The sequence below is a fragment of the Sorex araneus genome, chromosome 1, assembly GCF_027595985.1.
Source record: "Sorex araneus isolate mSorAra2 chromosome 1, mSorAra2.pri, whole genome shotgun sequence".
NCBI lineage: Eukaryota > Metazoa > Chordata > Mammalia > Eulipotyphla > Soricidae > Sorex > Sorex araneus.
Window position 1 is genome coordinate 407,053,466 of NC_073302.1, and position 25,581 is coordinate 407,079,046.

General features: G+C 40.2%; 1 protein-coding gene across 1 annotated transcript in view; it reads right to left on the reverse strand.

Moving 5' to 3' along the window:
* Positions 1-244: 244 nt before the first annotated feature.
* Positions 245-25,581, reverse strand: part of LAMB4 (laminin subunit beta 4) — a 113,123-nt gene continuing 87,786 nt past the window's right edge. The window contains exons 29-34 of the mRNA XM_004602100.2: positions 22,494-22,638; positions 18,778-18,985; positions 15,967-16,105; positions 11,830-12,003; positions 8,240-8,393; positions 245-384 (exon numbers count right to left, since the gene is read on the reverse strand). Of these exons, the coding sequence (XP_004602157.2) occupies positions 245-384; positions 8,240-8,393; positions 11,830-12,003; positions 15,967-16,105; positions 18,778-18,985; positions 22,494-22,638 (960 nt within the window). The remainder of the gene's footprint in view (positions 385-8,239; positions 8,394-11,829; positions 12,004-15,966; positions 16,106-18,777; positions 18,986-22,493; positions 22,639-25,581) is intronic.

The following is a 25,581-nucleotide window of genomic DNA, read 5'->3' on the forward strand; positions in this document are numbered from 1 at the left end:
ACGGGCAAAAAAAAAAGGTTTCTGAAACCAGAGACCATGTCTTTATCCCCCCTTCTATTCCCTCTGACATGGCATTTCCTTGGCTCTGTTTCACTCCCAGCCACAATGCGAAGATCTACAGCAAGGAGAGGGGCAGAGGCAAGGAGGGGCAGAGGTTAACCATTTGTGTTTCAAGCATTTCTCACTGATCCTTCAGTGTGCTCCTCAGAAACTGGAAATGAAGGTACAGGCCTTTGCATGTCAACTAAGTATAGCATTCAGCATATTTATTTTCTTGTTCAACAATTTCATTTTTAATTGCAATGACTTGATCTTCTAACTGTTTCAGCTGGTCAGCTTTTTCTTGTCTACTTAAATTCAAATCTCGAATCTTCTTTTCCAAATCTGAAAGAAGAAAATGAAGTAAATGCTAGATTTTCATCTACTAGAATCCTCTTGGATTTCTATATTATGCAAAGCCCAGGGGTGTATGTGTCTCTTAAATATTTGTTGGTTGATTCAGTAGATCAAATATTTATTTTGGCCAGACTCCTCAAGATTTTCATAGAAATCAGAGAAATTGATATTTTTGTTTTATGATATTTCATATCTAAAAGCGTCTAGTCAGTGTGATACTATAGCTGTGATACTATATACTATAGTATATACTATACTATACTATACTATACTATACTATACTATACTATACTATACTATAGTTTGACTGAGGCAGGATCCAGGGAAAAACTCCCAAGCCGACATCTGAGATTAACCCCTTATAACCCTAAGCTAAGTAGCTTTAAAAAGTTTTGTTACCAGAAGTCTCAGAGATCAAATAAAACACTGGTACAATAAGTTATTTAACCAATTTTGCAACTCTAGAAAATAATATTTTAAACCGAAGCATTACTCTTTGAATCTGTTTTCATATATCACAGTTATTTCAACTCACAAGATTCTCTAGGTCAAATAATTATATACTATAATTCATTAGACATAGAGAGTACAACAGATGATGAGCCCTGGTTGGATTCTGAGAAATGTTACATGTCTAAAGACTTATCCTTGTTATCTTAACTTCATTTTCAACATGTGCTCCACAGTTTAGGAGTTCTCAATCCTTTGTTAAAAAGGGAATTTTATTTCTTCATTTTCTCCTGCTGACACTGAAATCTCTCAATAATTAAAGCAATGTGATGTTTTCTTAGCTTCATTCTTATCGATCTATCCGTCTCAGTTTGTACATCCATCTATCTCTTCATGTATCCATCCATTTGTCCGTCCGTCCATCCATCCATCCATCCATCCATCCATCCATCCATCCATCCATCCATCCATCCACCCATCCATTTATTTTCCATCCAACCAGCACTAGGAATGATAGTAAACCCTGACAAAGAGCCCGCAGACTATTTGGGTGGAAGAGCTAAAGTTAACAGTGTGAGGTGCTCTCTCATTGTTAACTGTAAAGAATCTAAGGGGATTGGAGAGAGCTCAATGGACTGGAGTGCATGCCCTGCATGTGGGAGTCCTGGGTTCGAGCACTGACACCGTATGCTACCCAAGCACCATCAGGAGCAAACCCTGAACAACATATCAGGAGTATCCCTTGAGCACCCTTCAGTGTAGCACCTCCCCCAACCCTCCCTGGAAAAAAACATAAATAAAATAAGAAATAGAAAGGAAACTGATTTTTAGGTTGAAGTCAAGCTTCTAAAACAAGGTTGTTAAATCTCCCACTTAATCACACCTGCACTCTACAGTTAGGAGAAGACTATCAAATTAGCACGTAGCAGGTAATTAGAGAAAGGAAGCAGATTGCTGATGGTACTTTAAACTGTCCTGTGAACAAATGTTGAATTAATTGATGACGATTCATAAAAAGAAACAAAGATTCAAGACATGTGTCAGGCTATTTTTAAGTGTTTCAAGGTCAATTTAGGAAAACTGAGTGTTTTCCTTTAGGATGAGTGTTTTCCTTTAGAAAAACACTTATCCTGAGGAAACAAATGAAAACCAGTAAATGAAAACTCCATGAAAAAAAGAAAAACAAAGATTAATCTGAATCTAAAGAACTTTCTAGGTTTACTCAAGACTAAAGTCTGTTCTGCAAGGGGGTGAACAACTGTCCTAGAAGCTCACGGACATTGGAAAGTCACTCGGATTGACTAGGGTATTCAGCATTAGTATATTTGTGCTAAAGGAAATGAAAACCCTGTGCTTCCACAAGGTGAATGAATTCGATTGTGCTGGTTGTTATTATTCTTTTTAAATTTGTGCTACCATTGCTGGGTCCTGGAAAGCTGGCTTTCGTGGATGATATCACCTGGTTCTCTTGACCTTGGCTCCATTCATACCAGGCCGCTGAATGATTCTGGGAACGGAGGGGAATGTAGAAGAGCCAGCAGACTCTACTCCTGGCGGGCAGCAGTGACTGGCCATTCATCCACTTCTGCACAGGGACTGCTTCCCGTCAATGGAGTGCACATCCACACACCTGCCTCCATGGCTCCTTCAGGCCTGGCCTACTACTAGCTACTCACTGCTGCTGGTCGCTCAGGACCTCCATCCCTCCAACTTCTCTTCATTCCTGGGCATTCCACACAGCTCCTCCCACCAAGAAGCGGCCGTGTCCTTTCTCACAAACCTGACCCAGCTATGTAAGTTGGTTTTTATGCTTCTTTTGGACCACACCTAATAGTGGTCAGGGCCTATACCCGTCTCTGGGTTCAGCATTGATCCGATCAGTGCTCAGAGGGACATATATGATGCCTGGATTCAATCCAGGGTCAGATGCCAACTCACTTGCACACCAAGCAAGTTTCTGCTCTCCTGTACTATCGCTCTAGCCCACAATTTTGTTTGTTTGGTTTTGGACCATACCTGGGTAGTGTTCGTTCAGGGTTTACTCCTGGCATTGCTGTGGGGGATGGTATGTGGTGGCAGGGATGGAAGCATTGTTGGCTATGGGCAAGGCAAACATATTAACCTCTGTACTCTATCTGTCTCTCTGTCTCTCTCTCTCACTCTCTGGCTCTCCAAGCTACTTTGACCAACATAAAGTGGAATAAGTGATACACACCTCATTGCTTCATTGCTTATTTTTATGAACCAATCAGGCTGGAGCGATAGCACAGTGGTAGGGCATTTGCCTTGCCTGCAGATGACCTAAGTTCGATTCCTCCGCCCCTCTCAGAGAGCCCAGCAAGCTACCGAGAGTATCTCACCCGCACGGTAGAGCCTAGCGAGCTACCCATGGTGTATTCGATATGCCAAAAACAGTAACAACAAATCTCATGATGGAGACCCATTACTGGTGCCCGCTCGAGCAAATCGATGAGCAACGGGATGACAGTGACAGTATGGATCAATCAATCATACTGTTAAGCAGACTAGGATGAAAGACTCTGTAGAGAGTTCTAGCAGCTCAGCCAAACAGGCCCTTTAAGGCCTGTGGGGTGACCACCACTGACTGCAACTGCGTTGGTGACCCTGAGAACACCAGCAGAAAAACCACCAGGCAGCCTAGAGGGAAATAATTCCGGGTTGTTTTCTCAATCATCACACTTGGGGGTGCCTGTTATGCAATAAGTCACTAACTGAGGCAACGTTACCTACAAGTGTAAGGTATATCTGGTATCCTTCCTGTTTCTTGCAGGGACCCTGACTGAGTCAAAGTTCCAGGCAGGGGCCTGGCTACAGACTGGAGCTCCTGCTCCACTCTCTCAACTCTGATCCTGCTCGGGACGTTGTGCTCCTCTCTGTGAACTCTTGGTCATCTCTGCCAATAGATGAATAAATGAGGATAATGTGTTTTGTTATACATCCACTCAAATGTCTGTGTATTTTTCCCTCCCTATATCTAAAGGAAGGACATCCTGTTATTTGCAACAAGATGAGTGAAACTGAAAGGCATTATACTAAGTAGCAAAAAAGGGGGGGAAAGAGTCAGAGAGCAACAACTAAAACTGTCACTGTCATCCTGTTGCTCTTCGATTTGTTTGAGCGGGCACCAGTAACGTCTCCCATTGAGAGATTTGCTGTTACTGTTTTTGGCACATCCAATACGCATGGGTAGCTTGCCAGGCTCTGCCGTGCGGGCGGGACACTCTCGGTAGCTTGCCAGGCTCTCCGAGAGGGGTGGAGGAATAGAACACGGGTTGGCCGCGTGAAAGGCGAATGCTCTACCGCTGTGCTATCGCTCCAGCCAACAACTAAAACAACTAAACAACTCACAAAACACTAACTCACAAAATTCAGGGCCTTGGAATAGCTCAGCCAAGGAATAGCTCAGCAGGACCAAGGCTGGGGAGGGGGAGGGGGCCCTGGGATCTGGGGGGTGGGAGCTGCTCAGGGTCATTGTCACAAAACGGTGACAGAGAACCTGCCTTTTAGTGTGAGGCCTGAGGCCAAAAGTTCGATTCCTGACACTGACCCACAGACTGGAGTGTGGTCTAAGCAGCCTTGATATTAGGGGCATCTAGCAGCACAACTAACCATGAGTCCCTGGCACACGCACACCACAACTTAGTGTATAAGCCCTGCAACCAAAATGTGCTCAAACACCACAATTTAAGTATGCAGATTTCCCCTCCCAGCACCACAACAAAAGTGTGTGACCTCTAAGGAGCGTTTCAACTAAAAGTTCATGAGTGTCATTTTGACAATGTTAAGTCTTCCTATCCATGAGTAGGGAATGTGTTTCCATTTCCTCGTGTCCTCTTTTATTTCATTGAGTAGTGTTTTGTAGTTTTCCTTGTAGAGATCCTTTACTTCCTTAGTTAGGCTGATTTCTAGGTACTTGATCTTCTGGGGCACAATTGTGAATGGGATTTTTTTTTATGTCACTTTCCTCTGACTCGCTATTTGCGTATAGGAAGGCCATGGATTTTTGAGTATTGATTTTATAGCCTGCAACTTTACTGTACAAATCTATTGTTTCCAGGAGTTTCTTGATAGAGGTTTTAGGATTCTCTAGGTATAGAATCATGTCATCTGCAAATAGTGACAGCTTGATTTCTTCCTTTCCTATCTGTATACCCTTAATGTCTTTTTTTTTTCTTTTTGGGTCACACCCAGCGATGCTCAGGGGTTACTCCTGACTTTGCACTCAGGAATTACTCCTGGCGGTGCTTGGGGGACCATATGGGATGCCGGGGATCGAACCCGGGTCGGTCGCGTGCAAGGCAAACGCCCTACCCACTGTGCTATCGCTCCGGCCCCACCCTTAATGTCTTTTTCTTGTCTAATTGCTATTGCAAGTACTTCCAGTACTATGTTGAACAGAAGTGGAGAGAGTGGGCATCCTTGTCTTGTCCCTGTTCTTAGAGGGAAGGCCTTTAGTGTTTCTCCATTAAGGATAATGCTTGCCATGGGTTTGTGATAGATGGCTTCGACTATCTTGAGGAAAGTTCCTTCTAAGCCTATTTTGGTGAGAGTTTTCATCATAAATGGGTGTTGGATCTTGTCAAATGCTTTCTCTGCATCTATTGAAATGATTATATGGTTTACTCCCCAAAGCACTATACAGATTCAATGCAATCCCTATGTGGATACCCATGAAATTCTTCAAAGAAATTGATCAAACACTCCTGAAATTCATATGGAACAATAAACGCCCATGAATAGCCAAAGCAATTCTTGGGAAAAAGACAATGGGAAGCATCACCCTCCCCAACTTCAAACTTTACTACAAAGCAGTAACAATTAAAACAGCATGGTATTGGAACAAAGGCAGAATCGCTGATCGATGGAACAGGGTGGAATATCCCTACATGCAACCCAAAATATATGATCACCTGATCCTTGATAAGGGGGCAAGAAATGTGAAATGGAACAAGGAAAGCCTCTTCAACAAATGGTGCTGGCATAACTGGACAGCCACGTGCAAAAAAATGGGCTTAGACATCGACCTTACACCATGCACAAAAGTCAGATCAAAATGATTAAAGGGGGCTGGAGAGATAGCACAGCGGGTAGGGCGTTTGCCTTGCACGCGGCCAACCCGGGTTCAAATCCCAGCATCCCATATGGTCCTCTGAGCAAGGCCAGGGGTAATTCCTGAGTGCAGAGCCAGGAGTAACCCCTGTGCATCGCCAAGTGTGACCCAAAAAGCAAAAAAAAAAAAATGGATTAAAGACCTCAACATCAGACCACAATCCATAAGGTACATCGAAGACAAGGTCGGCAAAACCCTTCACGATATTGAAGCTAAAGGTATCTTCAAAGATGACATGGAACTAAGTAAGCAAGTAGAAACAGAGATATACAAATGGGACTATATTAAACTAAAAAGCTTCTGCACCACAAAAGACACAGTGACCAGAATTCAAAGGGTATCTACAGAATGGGAAAGGATATTCACCCAGTATCCATCCGATAAAGGATTAATAACAAGGGTATATAAAGTACTGGTTGACCTCTACAAAAAGAAAACACCCAACCCCATCAAGAAATGGGGCGAAGAAATGAACAGAAACTTTCTCAAGGAAGAAATACAAATGGCTAAAAGGCACATGAAAAAATGCTCTTCATCACTAATCATCAGGGAGATGCAGATAAAAACAACTATGAGATACCATCTCACACCACAGAGACTGGCTCACATCCCAAAGAACAAAAACAACCGCTGTTGGCGTGGATGCGGGGAGAAAGGAACCCTCCTACACTGCTGGTGGGAATGTCGACTGGTTCAGCCCTTCTGGAAAACAATATGGTCGAGTCTCAAAAAATTAGAAATTGAGCTTCCATTTGACCCAGCAATACCACTCCTGGGAATATACCCTGGAGAAGCAAAAAATTATAGTCAAAATGACATCTGCACCTGTATGTTTATCGCAGCACAGTTTACAATAGCCAGAATCTGGAAAAAAAACGAATGCCCGAGAACAGATGACTGGCTAAAAAAACTTTGGTACATCTACACAATGGAATACTATGCAGCGGTTAGAAAGCATGAAGTCATGAAATTTGCATGTAAGTGGATCAACATGGAAAGTATCATGTTGAGTGAAATGAGTCAGAAGGAAAGAGACAGATACAGAAAGATTGCACTCATATGTGGAATATAAAGTAGCAGAGAGGTACGATCTAGCAAAGATGCAACCTCTGGCAGAAAGCCGTCTGGACTTAGTCACTAAAATACTAAAATACAGAAATCTAGAACCTCATAGCCGCTACTGTGGCCACATGACCTCATATCTCCTCAATCACAGCAGTGGAAAACAAATTATCAAATGCTTCCTTTCCAGCAGGTCTGACTCTGGGGGGGAAACTCCAAACAATAATAGTGAGGTTTGTTGTTGTTGTTGTTGTTGTTGTTGTATGTAATCAAGGTAAAGAGAAAGTAAAGTGTAACTTACCAACTACACAGATGGGGTGGGGGACTGGGGGGCAGGGCGGGGTGGGGTGGGAGGTTTACTGTGGTTCTTGGTGGTGGAATACAAGCACTGGTGGAGGGATGGGTGTTCAAGCATTATGTAACTGAGACTTAAGCCTTAAAGCTTTGTAACTTTCAACATGGTGATTCAATAAAAAAATAAATTAAAAAAAAAAAATAAAAGTTCATGAGTGTGCATGAACGTGTGCAACTTTTGGGTTTTACAACAGCAATAACAAAGGACTGAGAAGGGGGAGATAATGAACTTGCAGAAACAAAGGGTTTCTGGCGGCATCCAGGATTGAGTGAGAAGATGGGCAAGATATTGGTCAGAAGCCACAAATCATTATGACTAGATTTGGGGGATTTCCTATACAGCACAGTGACTAGTGTTAATTACTCTGAATTGCATATGTTAGTTGATCCTGTGTATTGTCACCACAGAAAGAAAAACAAGTGTGAAGTTGTAAAGGTGTTAATTAACTGGTAATCATTTCACAAAGTATATGGCTATCAAACATTATGCTGTACACTTAAATCTGATAAAATTCCACTTTTCAATTATTAAAATCAAGTTGGAGGAAAGGAGGGAGCCAGGGAGGTACTTTCAAGAGCTGCAGTGCATACTTTGCACCTACAATGCCCTGAGTTAGCTCTTCAGCACCGTATACCCCACCCACAACCCAGCACTGCAGGAATCTCATGCCCACATCCCTACTCCAGCACAACTGTATTGGGCCTAAGCAGTTCTGCACCCTTGGGCTATAGCATTGAACCCGCTGGTTCATTGGGGTAAGTATTGTCAGGACTGACTGCTCTATGGCTTCTGAGCACTATCTGTGAGGACCTCCCTTGTAAAATGTGGTCAAAAAGGACGGCTACCTGTTATTCTTCTTATTTTGTCTTCTGTATCTTCGGCCAATTTTTCTGCTGCATCTTTTAGCCGTTTCACTTTTTCTATTGTTTCTTTTGTTAGTCCTGTAGCGCTCGTCTTATGTTGAAGAGCAGCATATTGATTTTTCAGCTCAACATAGCCCTATTGAGAACAACATTCCCATTGTCACACAGAAGTTATAAGAACGCACAGACATGCTGAACACCTGACACTGTTCATGAAAACATTTGTTTTTGTTTTTGTGTCACAGGGGTTACTCCTGATTCATGCACTCAGGAATTACTCCTGGTGGTGCTCAGGGGACCATATGCGATGCTGGGAATCAAACTCGGGTTGGCTGCGTGCAAGGCAAATGCCCTATCCACTATGCTATTGCTCTAGCCCCTGTTTATGAAAACATTAAGAAGAAACCATACCTTAACCAATTTGCTTGAGTAACTGACATTTCCAGCAGAGCTTTTATTTGTTCTATTTTTTAGTTAAAAAAAAACATTTTGTCGTGGTCTTTGTTTTGGGACCACACTTGGTGGTGCTCGAAGATCACTGGTGGCTCAGTGCTCAAGGATTGTTTCTCACCGTGTTTGGGAAGCCATGTCTTTCCAAGGACCAAACCCAGGCCTCTGCTTTTGAAACATGCACTCAGTCTGTTGAGCTATCTATCTGACCGAAAGATTATCTTTAAAAAAATTGTTTGAGGGGCTGGAGCAGTAGCACAACAGGTAGGGTGTTTGCCTTGCACGCGGCCAACTCGGGTTTGATTCCCAGCATCCCATATGGTCCCCTGAGCACCATCAGGAATAATTGCTTAGTGCAGAGCCAGAAGTAACCCCTGTGCATAGCCAGGTGTGACCCAAAAAGCAAAAAAACAAAAAACAAACAAAAAAAAACCTGATAAAAAATTGTTTGGACATAATATGAGATTAATACCCAAGGAAAGTAGAAACAAGGGCCAGGAGGATTGGTTCACGTTTGGAAGCTTGCCTCAAGTGCTGGGGGAAAGGGAGGTTGGGATAGAGAAGGAACCACTATCACAATGCTTGTTGGAAATGATCACTCTGGATAAGAACTAAAAGTAGGTAAAAGAGCAAACATGATAATGCCCAAAAGAAGAGAGAGAGAAAGAGAGAGAGAGAGAGAGAGAGAGAGAGAGAGAGAGAGAGAGAGAGAGAGAGAGAGAGAGAAATAAAAGTGCCCACCATAGAGGCAGTCTGGGGGGTCTGGGGTGTTGGAGGGAAACTTGGGACATTGGCGGTGGGAAATGTACACTGATGGAGGGATGGGTGTTGCAACACTGAATTGCGGAAACCCAACCCTGAACAGCTTTGTAACTGTGTATCTCATGTGATTCAATTTTAAAATAAAGGCAACAAAAATTTTTTGGCCATATCCATCTGTGCTCAGGGCTTACTCCTGGCTTTTCACTCAGGGATCACTTCTTATGGGGCTTGGATGACCATATGGGGTGCCAAGGAATCAAACCTGAGTCAGCTGCAGGTAGGTAAGCATCTACTGTATTATCTCCTGGGCCCCAAAGATGACATTTTCATTTAATTAAAACCATATGGCCTGAAAGTAGACTAGAGACTGAACACAATGGCCACTCAACACCCCTATTGCAAACAACAACACCCAATTGGAGAGAGAGAGAGAACAAAAGGGAATACCCTGCCACAGAGGCAGGGTGGGGTGGGGGGAGATGGGGTTAGGGGGTGGGAGGGATACTGGGTTTATTGGCGGTGGAGAATGGGCACTGGTGAAGGGATGGGTTCTTGAACATTGTAAGAGGGAAACATGAGCACGAAAATGTATAAATCTGTAACTATACCCTCACGGTGATTCACTAATTAAAAAATTAATTAATTAAAAAAATATATGGCCAAACAGATACTCCAATGTGTTGAATTCATGCAAAGCATGCTTTGCGTGTGTGAGGCCTCAGTTGTCCTTCTATGTGGTCCCCTAAGCACCACTGAGAAAAAAGACTGAGCACACTCAGCTGAAAGTACCCCTGAGCAACTCTGTACCAAAACCCTAAAACTTAATTTACATGAAACATAAATCATTCTCTTTAAGGCACTTCTTATGAGGCATCAATTGTTAATCTTGAACTACATAACAGATGAGAGATACAGAAGACTAAATGGACCCAACCCTGCCCTTGACAAATTTTTGGCTCGGTTGCACATGAAAGATGAAGGAGTAGAAGCAGCAAGGATATTTGGTTGTCAAAAGATAAGTGAGACTGAAGAAAGAAGAGAGGTAGGGTGGGAGGGAAGAAGGTAGAAGCGTTAGTCAGAGACAAAAGGACAGATACAGAATGATCTCTCTCTTTATCTCTACTATAAAGAAACATAGTAGGGGAATAAATGCCCAGCAGTAACAGAAACGAAGAACCTAAGAAATGCTGAAAGAATCCATCAGTTCAAGAAGTGGAAGAAGCTTTTCACTGGTAGGGGACAGGGGGATAGGCCAGGAAAGGGAACACTTGATGACAATGGTGGAGGGAAGTTGTCACTCTGAGGAGGACAGGGTGCTGAAAGGTAAAGTGATATGCATGATACCTGTCAGCAACAGTGTCATAAACCACAGCGCCTCAAAGGAAAGAGACGAGGAAGGAAAGAGTATCTGCCACAGAGGCAGGCTGAGGGGAGGGTGGGAAACTGGGGGCACGAATGGAGGGAAGTGGACACTGGTGATGGCACTGACATTTTGTATGCCTGAAACTCAATCATAAATAACTTTTAACTTTGTCATTCACAGTGATTAACAAAAAGATTTAAAAAACCTCTGAATTAGAATGGAAACCTCCCAAATCAACTTTTGTGGCTGAAAACTTAGAAGGGTTTAGTAGATAAATCAAGATTGGAGCCAGGAATGGAATATGGAAGTAAAAAGGGACAGGGAAGTGGGGGTAGGGGTAGGAGAGAGGGGAGGGGGTAAGAAGCCCCTTTCTTAAGTTCTGGTCCATAGAAAGTGTTCTCAGCTCCCGGGCATAGGAAAGTGGACCCAGCTTATTAGGAATAAAAGCAGGAGAATAGAACAAATTTGTCTTTGTTCAAACTACTCTACTAATGCCACCAACCGAATACTTGTTGCTAAGAAAATGAACTGATGGGTTCTTTCAGCAACCTGAATTATTAGGCCATTTACCGAAACTGCTCAATTAACTCACTCTGATTTTTGTAACTTGATCTTTACTCTTTGGTAGGTGACTTTCATGTCTTGCCTTTCTATGTTTTATGATTTTGTTGGAGAAAAGAACAAATATATACAAATAAAGACCAAAGACATAAATTGTGAAAATATGAAAGTTCAGGGAAAATTTAACCAAGACTACTTGAGATTTTGAGGATGGGCTAATGGACATTGAACACTCCAACATGTACTGGCCTGAGGATGTCCGTCTCCTTGGAGACAGCCCTTTCCTGCCCAAGAGCCTTCATGCCCATCAGGATCCCTCAAGCAAACATCACTGAGCAGGAAGCAGCAGTAAAGGGAGTTTGATGAATACAAGAATCTGGAATCCAAGGGTTTCCTCCAAAAAATCCCTATTGAAATGGTAGGTAAGACTCATAACCTCCTCAAGGCCCCCGGCCTGACGCTGTGCTGATTCTGCCTGAGCTTTTGCCAGGAGGGTTTGCTCTTGGTTCCTTTGCAACTTGGTCTGTAGCTGGGAAAGCCCATCCTTCAGGTCTGACTGTCGCTCTTCGAGGTCCAACTCCCTCTGAGTCTCTTTTGTTTGATTTTCAGCCTGTTGATTTAAACACCAGAAAGGGGAGCTCTTATGATGTAACATGAAACAAGAAAATAAATGACATCATTATCTCTCAGAAAAATAAACTAAGTGTAAAGGGAACAAGTATCATTCCTTCGCTTTTCCTATCCTGTTTCCCAAAAATGTACCCAGGGCACACCATTTGGTTTAAGAAAGACACACTGCCAGCCACCAAAGTTCCCAGTGACCCATTCTCTACCCTCACTCCTCTCTCTGTCCCAGAGGTAACCGCCGTAAGAGTTGTTATTCTCTGAAATTCTGTATGCCTTTAAATTACATGCAGTATTTCTAACACTGTATGGCTATGTTTGTCTTTTACATGTTGTGCAAATAGTCATACTGTATATTTCTGCAACTGGAATTTTAAATTCAAAATTTAAAGTTTATATAGATCATCTAGGTTAATTTGCCTAGTGCTTGTTAATTTATTTTTTATTAATTAAGGGATTCTATTATTTGAACATACAATAATTTCCTTTCCTATTCTTTGATGCAGGTGGCCCTATTATCTAATGCCCTTTCAAGCAACTATGAGATTAAAATAATACTTGCTTTTTAAAATTTAATGATTTTCTAATTTTTAAATTTAATTTAATTTTTAATTTAATGATTATACCTATATATTGAAGTCAGACATCTTGTTTCCTCTCATCAATGATACTTTCATATCTTCTTTGATTTTCTCAAACATGTGAGATATTCTTATTTTGCACTTGATATTCATTCATAGTAAGAGCAGTGCTATTTCGCATTCCAAATTTGTTGTTGACTGTTTCTGAGGACTCATGTTGAGACCATTTCTTTATTTGGGAGTATTCTTTAAGGGCTGGTGTTATGGTGCATTCCTTTGAAGGGGATTCCTGTTTGCCTCCGGCATCTGAAGGTCCCACCAGCCCAAGACTACTTTAAAGGGAATTTATAGCCCAAGTAGTTTGGGTCATCCAGGGAGTGTGAATACAAACACCAAACTTCCTTCAGAGAAGTTTGCAGTTACTTTCATTCAAAGGGTCTTACCAATTTGCCTGCCTTTCTGTTTCTCCATCAGTCTATCCATCACTGTCAATCACTCTCTCTGAGTTTTTGTGTGATGGCTGAACTTTTCACTGAGGTGTTTGTGTCTTGGGGTCTCAGCTCTTGCAGGTCTTGTTTCCTCCCCACATAGACTTTGCTTCTGTTTCTGCTCATCAACTGCGACTACAAAGCCATGAGTCCCAATGCCCACACATAATTACCTCTCTGGAGTAACACTGTCCTGTCATTTTCATCCTCCACTCATTTTCTTTATTTTTTTGCTAATTCAGCTATGCCTTTTTAATTTTTTCATTTAGAAGATTCATCTATCATTTTTACTTCTTATCTACTAGGAGGATTCCTTAAAGTGCTTGTCTATCGTACTTCTATACATGAAAGTTCCTTACTGCAGCCTGGGGCTTATGTGAAAAATGTTAGAGAGTGGGAATCAGCAAGGTTGTGTGTGTGTGTGTGTGTGTGTGTGTGTGTGTGTGTTTCTGTAAAGGGTCAGATAGTAAAGGTTTTACACTTTGCCATTCATTTACAGTCTCTATTGATGTTATTTAATTCAATGTCACTGTAGCACAAAAGCAGTCATAAACAGTATGTGAATGAATTGCAACAAACCACTGTGCTTTGAATACAAAATAGTTGATGGGTCAATTTGGCACATGAGATGTATTTCCCAGCCCATACTCTAAAGTATATATGCCAAAGGGGAAAATTATGGAATTTTTGTGTTTTTTTTTTTTTTGCTACCCTGTAGGATAACATTAGTTTGTCCTTTCTGCCTTGCCACAGAGAACTTAGGTTTATTGGGTTACTCCCATCACAGTGCTCCCATTCCTCTGTGTTTTTGTGTAACCTCTTTGTACTCTGCTTCTTCAACTGGTCAATCACCTTTATCTCCTAATCAGACTCTGTTAACTTGTAAATATTGCTTTTCCCCTTAAATCCTTTGCATAGTTAATTCAGAGTAATGTCTTTTTTGTATAGACACAAGAAGACAGTTAATGCTATACTTTTGTAACTTGGGAGTTAATTGACTCCAATTAATATTCACTCCTGGGCATCTGTTCTCTCAATTTAAGATTCAGTTGCCCTTACTTCCTAGCAACCCAAAAGCAGGGTCCCAACGAGGGGCTGGACGGATCTAAGGCAAGTTGTGAGCTACCTTGCCATCGAAATGGGCAAGGCCAAAGTTCCATAAAACTTAACTATAAGTTAAGAACATGATCATGGACAAATTCTGTCATGATCCAAAAAGTACAGCTAGATAGGAGCCTTCTAGGGTTAGGAAAGATTAATCTGGCCTGAGAACTGTTAGATCTATAGCGAGATGTCCCCCGAGAGCCACACTACAAGATTAATGTATCTCTTACTGTGTCCATACAAAATAATATTAAGAAATAGAATTAAGATGTTAATTAAGTTTTTAGACTAAAGGAAGAAGAAAAACCCTGAAGTGGTATTTTGCCCTTGAGCCTGATCTGCTATCAGGAGGGCCTTTGGTATGTTGATTGCGATACCTCCAATGTGGGGAGTTGGTGAGAGACTGAAGAGAGACGAGGCTTCAGGTTTTGAGATGGAGCGTAGGGAGATGAGCAGGAGAGACTGGAGGAGACAGTAGTGAGGGGCAGTGTGAGACTAGAATGGGGAGCTTAGTGAGACTGGAACAGGCGCATGGAGAAAATAAAATAAATGACAACTGATCTATCACCATTTTGGCCCTTGTTTCTTCCTTGGTCCACCCATGGCATCAGTCATCCAGGGTTGGCGAGTGGACCAAGACCACCACCACCAAACATAGGCAGCGAGAGAGAGCCTCCGGCTTTCCTAGCTGCCTGGAGATTGCACACTACCCTATATATACAACCTCTTTACATTCCACCCTTTTATTTCCTAGCGCACTTCTTCCTATTTTGCTGCTTTCTGTTTTGCTTTCAGGATGACTGCCTTTGGACATATAAAGTACAACTGAAGAATGAGGACTGAATAGTGTAGAATCTCTTGGGAAAGGAGAATGTGTCAGCAGCTGGAACTTGGGAGGAAGAGATGTTAAACACTCTGGATTTGGTCTTGTTCCATCTTCCCGTTGTCAAGCTTCCTATCATAAACCCATCTTGTGGGATGCATCATGCATGCCTTAGTTTCCACCAAGCTCTGGATAAAATTTTCTTTTAGGTACACTGTAGCACTGTTGTCCCATTGTTCATAGATTTGCTTGAGCAGGCACCAGTAACATATCTCCATTGTGAGACTTATTGTTACTGTTTTTTGGCATATCGAATATGACAAGGGTAGCTTGCCAGGATCTGCTCTGTGGGCGGGATACTCTCAGTAGTTTGCCCGGTTCTCCGAGAGGGATGGATGAATCGAACCTGGGTCAGCTGCATGCAAGGCAAATGCCCTACCTGCTGTGCTGTCGGTCCAGTCTTTCTTTTAGGTAAGGCAGTATTTTAGTTTTAAGTTACTTTGGTGATGAATTCTGTGCAAATTTACAAAAACTGTGCAATATGCAGGTAGGAAAATTAATATAAAAATTAAAACTTGGCAATAATTAATTTGATTTCATTGTCTTTTTAAAAGTCTGCATCAGAAGAAAAAAATCCTGGCCTCAAATTTACTAATTAGTTGTGTGACCTTCGGGAAACCACCTAGTGAGTTTTAGTTTCCTCATTTAATAGCTGGCAGTAGCACCAACTTTGGACACCAGATTTGTCAACAGGAAACAGAATGATGCTGGGAGAGCTCTGTAGATTCATTAAGTGCATAATATTAACATTTTATATATTATAATAACTCATTTTATCCTCATAATAATCTTATCAGGTATGAAAGCATATGTGACGTTGACACAGAAAAACTACTTTGCTGTTTCCAACTAAAAAATCTTTCAGGTTAGTTACAATGAAGACAATGAAATACCTGCAGTACATTCTTTCTGATATTTGTTATCTTGGCAGTCATCTGTGTGATGGTAGAATTTGCTCGTCCTTGAATGATTTGAACTTGTTGCAAGCCATTCAACATGTTGTCAAGATTTAGTAGAACATTTGCTGCTTCTCTAAGGTAAAATATTAACACATCAGATCAGATAAATATAAACATACTCATTTGTTTCACCTTAAGGGCTCATTTGACTTAACCAAAAACTTTGCTGAATAATTAAAAAAAAAATCTAAATTACTCTGAAGCAAGAAGTGTTGAAGTCTCAATTTTGAGAAAAAGACATGTTTAAGTGCCATATAATGTAAGCACACTGGTGAGTGTGAGTCTGAGGCATATAATGGCTAATCCTAGTAATATATATATACATGTATGTATATATACACATATATGTATATATATTACTTCAGAAAATAGAGAACTATAATTGGCTAAAGGTATATATATATATAACTGTATATATATATATATATATATACAGTTCTCTATTTTCTGAAGTTCTCTACTTCAGAAAATAGAGAACTGTAATTGGCTAAAGGTATATATATATATACATATATATATATATACAGTTCTCTATTTTCTGAAGTTTTGAAACACTGTTACAATCCTTATTTAAGTGTGAGCAGAAGAGTCAAGAGGCTCCTCAGACAGAAAAGAGAGAACTAAAGCCCCTGCATTTTCAGGCTCTGTTTATTCAGGTTTATTTAAGCTTCTCTGGCATTCCAGTTGTTCAGGGGCCCAGTATGAGGTTAAATCACTGGCATTCCAAGTGAAATAGTCTATTTTACAGAGAGGAGCTTACCTCAAGTCAACATTCACCAGACACTTAGATCTATGGACATAAAAACACTACCTTGGGGACAGTGTACCAAGTGAGTGACATATCGGATACCTTTGTAGAGACATAATTAAATATGCCTATGTCGAGGGCAAAAAATGGCTCAATTGTCACATGTCTTTGTTTCCATTCAAACCATTCTTTCTTCCCAGTAGGGTAATAATTAATCAATCTCAATTTCTCTTTTTAAAAAAGCAGTTTTAGATTAAAAGGAAAATTGAGAGAAAGGATTGGATATTTCCCATACACCCTCATTCCTACACAAGCACAACCTACCCCATTATTTCTCACCAGAGTGGACCATTTGTTACTGCTGATGAATCTACATTGACACAGCATAATCTCCCAAAGTCCACAGTTTACATTCTGGTTCACTTTTTGTGGTGTACATTCTGTGGGCTTGACCCATATGCAATGACACGTATCCATTTGGTGTCATGCTGACATGTTTTCACTCTCTTAAAATTCCTCTATACTCTGCCTGTTTATTCCTTGCCTTGACCTCTGGCTACTGCAGATATTTTAAAACTGGAAGGGGTTGGTTTACCACCTGCATCTAGAACATTTCGTTTACATAAGACAGTGAAGGAAGTTCAGGTCTCTGCTGCACATCTCAAAATGGTGACAGATATGAACGATATCTTCATCATTCAATTATACTCTGACACTGATTCACAACACTCCCTATTCAAAAAACATCAAGCTGACTTTTTCTTATATTTCAGATGCATATGTACATATATTCATCTATATCTGCATGGCATGTATACTGTTCTTGTGGTGCTAGTATTTGTTTCTTCCAGTAGTCACCATCATTTTACCTTTTAAGTACAATCTTTTATAAAGTTTAGATTTTCAAATTTCAAATACTTCCAGTTATATTGAATTTAGAAAATACAAAAATAGATCAGCAAGTGCTAAAAAGAGGGAAAGTGAGATGCACGATACTCTTTCAGTAACAATATTGCAACCCATAGTGTCTTAAAGGAAAATAAGAGAGAGAGAGAGAAAAGGAAGGAAGAAAGGAAGGAAGGAAGGAAGGAAGGAAGGAAGGAAGGAAGGAAGGAAGGAAGGAAAGAAGGGAGGGAGGGAGGAAGGGAGGGAGGGAGGGAGGGAGGGAGGGAGGGAGGGAGGGAGGGAGGGAGGGAGGGAGGGAGGGAGGGAGGGAGGGAGGGAGGGAGGAAAGTATCTGCCATAGAGGCAGGCTGAGGGAAAGGATTGGGGATTGGTGGGGAGGGAAACTGGTGACATTGGTGGTGGGAAATGTTCACTACTGATAGGTGTTGGAAACTTGTATGACTAAAACTCAATCTTGAACAACTTTGTAACTATATATCATGGTGGTTCAATTTAAAATGTTTTTTAGTTAAAATTTAAAAATTAAAAAGAAGAGGGCTGGAGCAATAGCACAGCAGGTAGGGTGTTTGCCTTGCATGCAGCCTACCCAGGTTCGATTCCCAGTATCCCATATGGTCCCCTGAGCACCGCCAGGGGTGATTCCTGCATGCAGAGCCAGGAGTAACCCCTGTGCATCACCGGGTGTGACCCAAAAAGCAAAACAAAACAACAACAAAAAAAGAAATTAATAAAAAAGAAATGAGAACAAGAAATTAAAAAGGTGAACAAGAATGGAATAAGATACCAATATCTCTACCACCTGTTAAAGATACTGTCATCTAACTAGTATGAGTCACATATTATATATATTATTTGTAAGAAGAGGTAACAGACCTCAGAATCTAAGAAAAACAGAAAATAAGCATTCCTGCAAGCTGCTTCCAAATTTTCCAGCTTCTCAGAGCACCTCTAAAGATAGGTTAGCCCTCAGTGGAGGCACTGAAGCACTAATAAGTAATATATGAACATTAGAGCCCGTTCAGCAAGCATTTTTCAGATGACCTAGTAGAAGGCCTCTTCAAGCATGATGAGATTATGAATATGGTACTCACTCAGCTTCTTTGGCCTTTTGTAAAATCTTTGGAACTTCATCTCCTGCTTTCTTTAGCCTCTTCTCATCTCTCTTATAGTCCTCACGAAGTTGCATAAGTTTCCGTACTTTGTCAAGTTCATCGGTTATATTTTGTGATGCTATTGGTAGGTGGGTGTCAAATACATGATTTGCAACTTTCTCTATGTCCTCTGGAGGCACGTTTTCCTCTTAAGTAAGAAAATAGGTTGTAGGTAATTGCTTCTCCTTATGAAATATTATATCTCACAAATAGAGTCACAACAAATTCTAAGCCAAATACCCTTGTATGTGTTTATGTATCCCTAGAAAACAAAAATTAGGTTATACATGTCCATGGGGCTGGAGCGATAACACAGTGGTTGGGCATTCGCCTTTCACGGGGCCGACCCGAGTTCGATTCCTCCGCCCCTCTCGGAGAGCCCGGCAAGCTACCGAGACTATCGAGCCCGCGAGGCAGAGCCTGGCAAGCTACCCGTGGCATATTGGATATGCCAAAAACAGTAACAATAAGTCTCTCAATGAGAGACGTTACTGGTGCCCACTCGAACAAATCGATGAGCAACGGGATGACAGTGACAGTGACATGTCCATAGGTTTCCTTTTGAATTTCCTAGTCTTTCTGAGAGAAATAATGCTACACAGTGCTGAATACATGGTTCACCAATGCTTGTGAGAACACTGAGTAACTATAGATATGAAACATTGTCTGTGTTCTATAAAATGACTTTCCTCTAATTTATTCATTGTAATTACATATTCAAAAACCATTAAAAATGTTTAGATCCTGTAAGGAGCCAAGCAAGACAAAGAAGATAACAGAGAAGTACTGAGTTTAGACCTATTAAAACTAGATTCTAATGCTCTGTGGATCTTGAGTTTTGAGGAGGGAACATGACAGCATAGGGTTAAGTATCATATAAATAACAGATAAGAGTCTTTACAATATATCTATGCCTTACATTTCAGAAAAATAAAATTTCCCCCTTTGAGAACTACAATGGTTAGTCTTTGGGGAAATATGCTTTTTGTGTTTTGGCTCTTTCCTGAGAATAATGCTAAATCCAATAGGGCACAGTTTAATTAGATATACATCTGATCATCAAAGGGAAAATAAGCCATTCTATATAAATACCTCTGGCTAGATAAGAACAGATGTGGTAAGTATAAGAAAAATCAATGTGAAGTCTAGAGGAATAAGAAAATATTATCAGGAAAAGAGTCAAAAAAGGACTTTTAGGTTCTGGAAAGTGAGTACAACGGGTGGGGTAGTTGCCTTCTATATCGATGATCCGGGCTGGAATCTTAGCATCCCAGATGTCGTCCTAAGCCCTACGAGGAGTGACCCCTGAGAGCAAAGTCAGAAATAAGCGCTGAGTACCCCAAAATGTGTCCCTAAACCAAAAAAAAAGCAGGGGGAATCTGACCTGTAGCTTGGAGGACCACAGAGATAAAATTTATGGAGGTGTGTGGCAAAGATGGACCCCATAGTACTCTCAGCTGAGAGAGCTATTGAAACAAAAACTTGGGTGAAAAAAAAAACACAGATCTCTCTTGACAGGAGTGTGGGGTGAATAACGGAAGGGAACAAGTTTGGAAAGGCCTGGGGCAGATCACATCAGCCCCTACATATGCTGAGGAACTTGCACTTTTTCAGAAGATAGTGAGAACCAGGGGCAGATTTTGGCGTTTGAGTGATATGGCACAAGCATGCATCCCTAGTTACAATCATTGTTGGAGCTCAGGGCTCTGTGTTACTATTTTCATACGACTCATTTGGCAGTTGTGACTTTGTTTTCATTTTGGTATTTATATTGACCTATATCTGCAGAAATAGCTACTACATTTCAGAGTCTGACTAGTTCCTGGTTCTGGATAGTCACTATCAATCTATCTAGTATGTCAAAATTTTTTTTTTTTTTGCTTTTTGGGTCACACCCGGCGATGCACAGGGGTTACTCCTGGCTCTGAACTCAGGAATTACCCCTGGAAGTGCTCAGGGGACCATATGGGATGCCGGGGATTGAACCCAGGTTGGCCACATGCAAGGCAAACGCCCTCCCCGCTGTGCTATCGCTCCAGCCCAGTAGTATGTCAAAAATTTGCTTTTGAACAAACATAATGTCCCCTAGACTGCTTTCTCTCCCATTCATTCTTACTGGCTCATTTGTATTGAATGATTTTTTTTTACTTAATTATGAAATAAGGAGTAGGACCTTTTAATGCAATTTCTAGAAACACTGAAATGGAAAAATTGCCTCATCACAGGTATCTCATAAATATTAGAGAGTTAAATGAAGTGATTGCATAGATTCTAACAGACACCTCAGTAACCAGTGAATTCATGTGAGGAGTGTTCAAACTAGTGGATAAAGAAAACAGCTGAAATCAGAAACTTCTGAAGGTAAGTACATATGTTGGTAGGCCCAAATGACATTATGTTCAGGTTAATTTCTAACTGCACTGTAGGATTCTTATATTTAACCAATAGTTCTCTGGAGCTTGAAACAATTCTTTCCCAAGATAAGGCACAATGAAGAATAATAAAATAATAATAATGATAAAATAATGATTTATAAAGCTCCTTCTGGCCCATCACATAAAAACAATATGAAACTTGGAAAATACTTGAGAGCAGCTAATAACCATATATTTTTAGGAGGGGATGCCTGAGGGTTGAATCCAGAGTCTCATACATATAATAAACATTCTTTTGATGTTCCATTCTGACAGTATTTGATATATTAATTAAAATTTGCCATACCTTGAGCTTATGTGGTTTGACAGGTAAGAAAAAGATAGAATCCTGACATTAGGGAATCCAATAATTTCTTCTTTTTAAACGCATATTTAAATGTTATAATGGATTATTAGGATAATCTTGTTGGATTTTCTTTTCATTTAACTTGTAGGGATGCTACATCTAGAGATGTTCAGTGGCGACTCCTGGTTTTCTGCTTAGCGGCCACTCCTGGTAATGCTCAAGGGACCATATGCAGTGCTGGGGATCAAACCAGGGTCAGCTGTGTACAAGGCAACCTCTGCACTCTCGCTGGCCCTGCATTTCCTTTTTAAATGCAAACTGAAGTAACTTTCAACACTACAATCACTCATTTGAAATTTTAACTACATTCTAGGATTTAATAAAAAATTAATATTTTATAAAAGCCCCTGGAGTATCCCCTGAGCACAAAGCAAGGAAAAGTCTCTGAGTGTCCAATGCGCACTCCACATTCTGCACAAGAGCTAGAATATCATATCATATATATGTATATATGTATATATGTATATATACATATGTACATATGTATATATACATATGTATATATATATGTATATATATACATATATATGATACTAGGTTCACAAGCTGGAGTGATAGCACAGCGGGTAGGGTGTTTGCCTTGCACGTGGCTGACCTGGGTTTGATTCCTCCGTCCCTTTCAGAGAGCTCGGCAAGCTACAGAGAGTATTCCACCCGCCCGACAGAGCCTGGCAAGCTACCTGTGGTGCATTCGATATGCCAAAAACAGTAACAATAAGTCTCACAATGGTGATGTTACTGGTGCCTGCTCAAGCAAATTGATGAACAACGGGACGACAGTGCTACAGTGCTACTATTATTTATAACTGTGATGTTTGTGCATATCTATTTTTAAAGAAAGAAATAAAACCTAATCCCAATATTTTTTATATTACCTAACACAAATTTTTTCAGTTTTTTAATTAAAAGATTTATTTTTTCTTCTTCAGATTCACTTTGGTTTTTCATATTTCTTAGTTTCTCACTCAGCTGTAAGGTATTGTTTTGGGAGACTTCTGCCAGTTTGCTTGTATTTTTTATCTGCAATAAGACATTAGAAAGAAAAACATATAGTGAGGCATGTTCTTTGATACCGATGATGTATCTGGGTCTATAATGCTGTTAATAGAAGTGGAATATGGGTCCAGAGACATAGGACTATACACTTCCCGGAGTAGTTCCTGAGTACAGAGCCAGCAGTAACCTCTGAGCATCACTGGGTGTGGCCCCCAAACCAAATAAATAAATAAAAGTGGAATAGAAATCTAGATTATCAAACAACAGATTCATTTTAAAGGACTCTCTTAAAATGATTTTTTTTCACTACCAAATTTTCTTTATTTTTATATTAGAGACATTTTACTACAGGCATGTGAAAATGAAGAACTAGTGACCCAGTGTATTAGTCAGCAGGGTACACACTGGCTAATATTTTCTCATCTTTACCCTCCCTCAGGATTATTTTAATGCAAATTCCAGACATCATGTAATGTAATCATGTAATTAATAGAAAGTAATTTATGATAATGTCAAGTAATTTGTTAATTTATGGGTAATTTAGTAATTTACCTCCTTCTAATGGATAAATATTTAATTATTATTGCTGTTTGGACCACCCATAGTGCTAAAGAGCTACTCCAAGCTCAGTGCTCTAGGTCACTCCTAATGGTGTTCGAAGTATCAAATTTTCTTAATGACATGCACTTATCTTTTAAGGATAATCTCTAATTACCAATAATCAAAAATATTATTTAAAATCAATATTGACTTATAAAAATCTAACACACAAACTATGTTTTGATGAGTTTAAGTATTCTATACCAATAAGTTTCACAAAAATGTACTGGGCTACTTACAGTGACTGTTATGTTTAATTTTCTTAAATTTAAATCATGTTTAAATATGTAAGTTAAAATAGTTGTTCTGGGAGGGATGCTGAGGACATTGGTAGTGGAAAATGTACCCTGGTGGAGGGATGTGTGTTCAATGATTGTATGGCTGAAACTCAAACATGAAAGTTTCGTAACTGTAACTCATGGTGATTCAATAAAAATAAATAAATAAGTAGATAAAATAGTAGCTCTTCTAAACATTCCCATTGTATAAGATCTGAACTTTCTTTAAAACTGAAAGAAAGTTTTCTTTTTAATAAGTGAATTTGAACTAAAAGCAAGCTACAATAATAAGTTCCAAATACTTTGTCTACTTGGACAAATTATCCAACTAAAGGGCTTGCAACCTAGACATGCAAATTCTTACTTGTGCAACTTTAGAAAAGTCATGGAATTTCCCCTAGGAGTCCTACAAGTTAGAGAAAGAGAAGAAGCAGAAAGGAACAGGAGAATATCATGAACAAACTCAGCTGTATTGAATAAATTAATCATGACAGAAATAGGGCTAATTAATATCAAGCCCTGTAAGAAACTGCTTCCTTTATTTTCCACAAAAGGAGCCTGCTTAATTTGAGTCATACAGATTTGTGGGAAAGGATTTAATTCTAGTAGCTGGCAAATGATGAAGAAAAAAGGGATATATTTAAATGTTTCAAGATATGTATCTTAATTTCTGAGAATTATGCCTTAATTCTCTAGAACTTTTAAAATGGGAAAGCAGTTGCTAAAAGAATAGGCCTTAGAAGTTCCTATTGTAGAAAAATGCTGTCGGGCCAGAGCTATAATACAGCATGTGGGTGCTTGTCTTGCATGCGGCTGACCTGGGTTTGATCCTGTCACAAAAGATGGTCCCCTGAGCTCCATTAGGAGTGATCCCTGAGCACAGAGCGAGGAGTAAGCCCTGAGTGCTGTCACATGTAGCCAAAACAAATAAACAAACAAAATCCTCCAGTTGTGTGATGATGTATTAAAAAAAAAAGGGGGTGGAGGCTGGAGTGATAGTCCAGAGGGTAGGGCATTTGCCTTGCATGCGGCCGACCTGGGTTGGATTCCCAGCATCCCATATGGTCCCCTGAGCACTGCCAGGAGTAATTCCTGAGTGCATGAGCCATAAGTAACCCCAGTGCATCTCTGCGTGTGACCCCAAAAAAGAAAAAATATATATGAAAAACCCCGTAGCAATCACTTTGCAACATATGTAACAGTGTTACATGTTAGTTATGTCTCAGTAAAAATGGATAGCAGTTAACTAATAAATGCATAGCTATAAAATTAAAATTCCAGAAATACTCTGGACAGGACAGCACTGGAAGATCCAGATAATCTGAGTAGGTTAGTCTATGGCATATTCAGTCTGTTAAATTACTTCACTCTTAAAACATGCTTCTGCAATCCATTCTCGACCATAATTGACTCTTGAAAATTCTCTCACAATCTCTTTTGGCACTGTTCCTTCTTCTAATCAAGTGGAAAACAGCACCCCATTTTATCAACAGGACAACTTGCCCACCCTCGTCTTGCAGTTTCTATTAATGTGCTGATTAAGCCTGATTTTACTAAGAGGTATAGGAGTTATCTTTGACAAGAAACAGCTTAATATAGTATTTGTTTAAAGGGTGGTTGGATTTTAGGGGTAAAGGAACAATGTAATTGTTTAAAATTACATTAAATAGTTGCATCGTTTTGACCATGGATTATACCATCAGGAGTTGCCTTTATTTTATGTTCATTGCCGTAGTCCCCATACCCAGAGCAGAGGTTCCCAGACTTATTTGGCTTTCCACCTCCTTTTCAGAAACAAAGTTACTCAGTACCTTCCTGGACATCTATATTCTTTAATCAAACAGAGAGAAAGTGTACCCCGTTTGCATCCAAGTCTACTACTACCCCCATTCCCAGATCTTTCCAGCATCCCCCAACTCATTTTGGGAAACATTGACCTGGACAAATGCTTTACATGTAGTAGGTATTCAATGAATTTTTGTTAGAGCAATGAGGAATAACATAAGTGGAAACTATGTAGAAGTACAGAATTAGGACCACACAAATGGAAAAAGTCAACATTTAGCATACGTAGACTACTCTGCAGCTT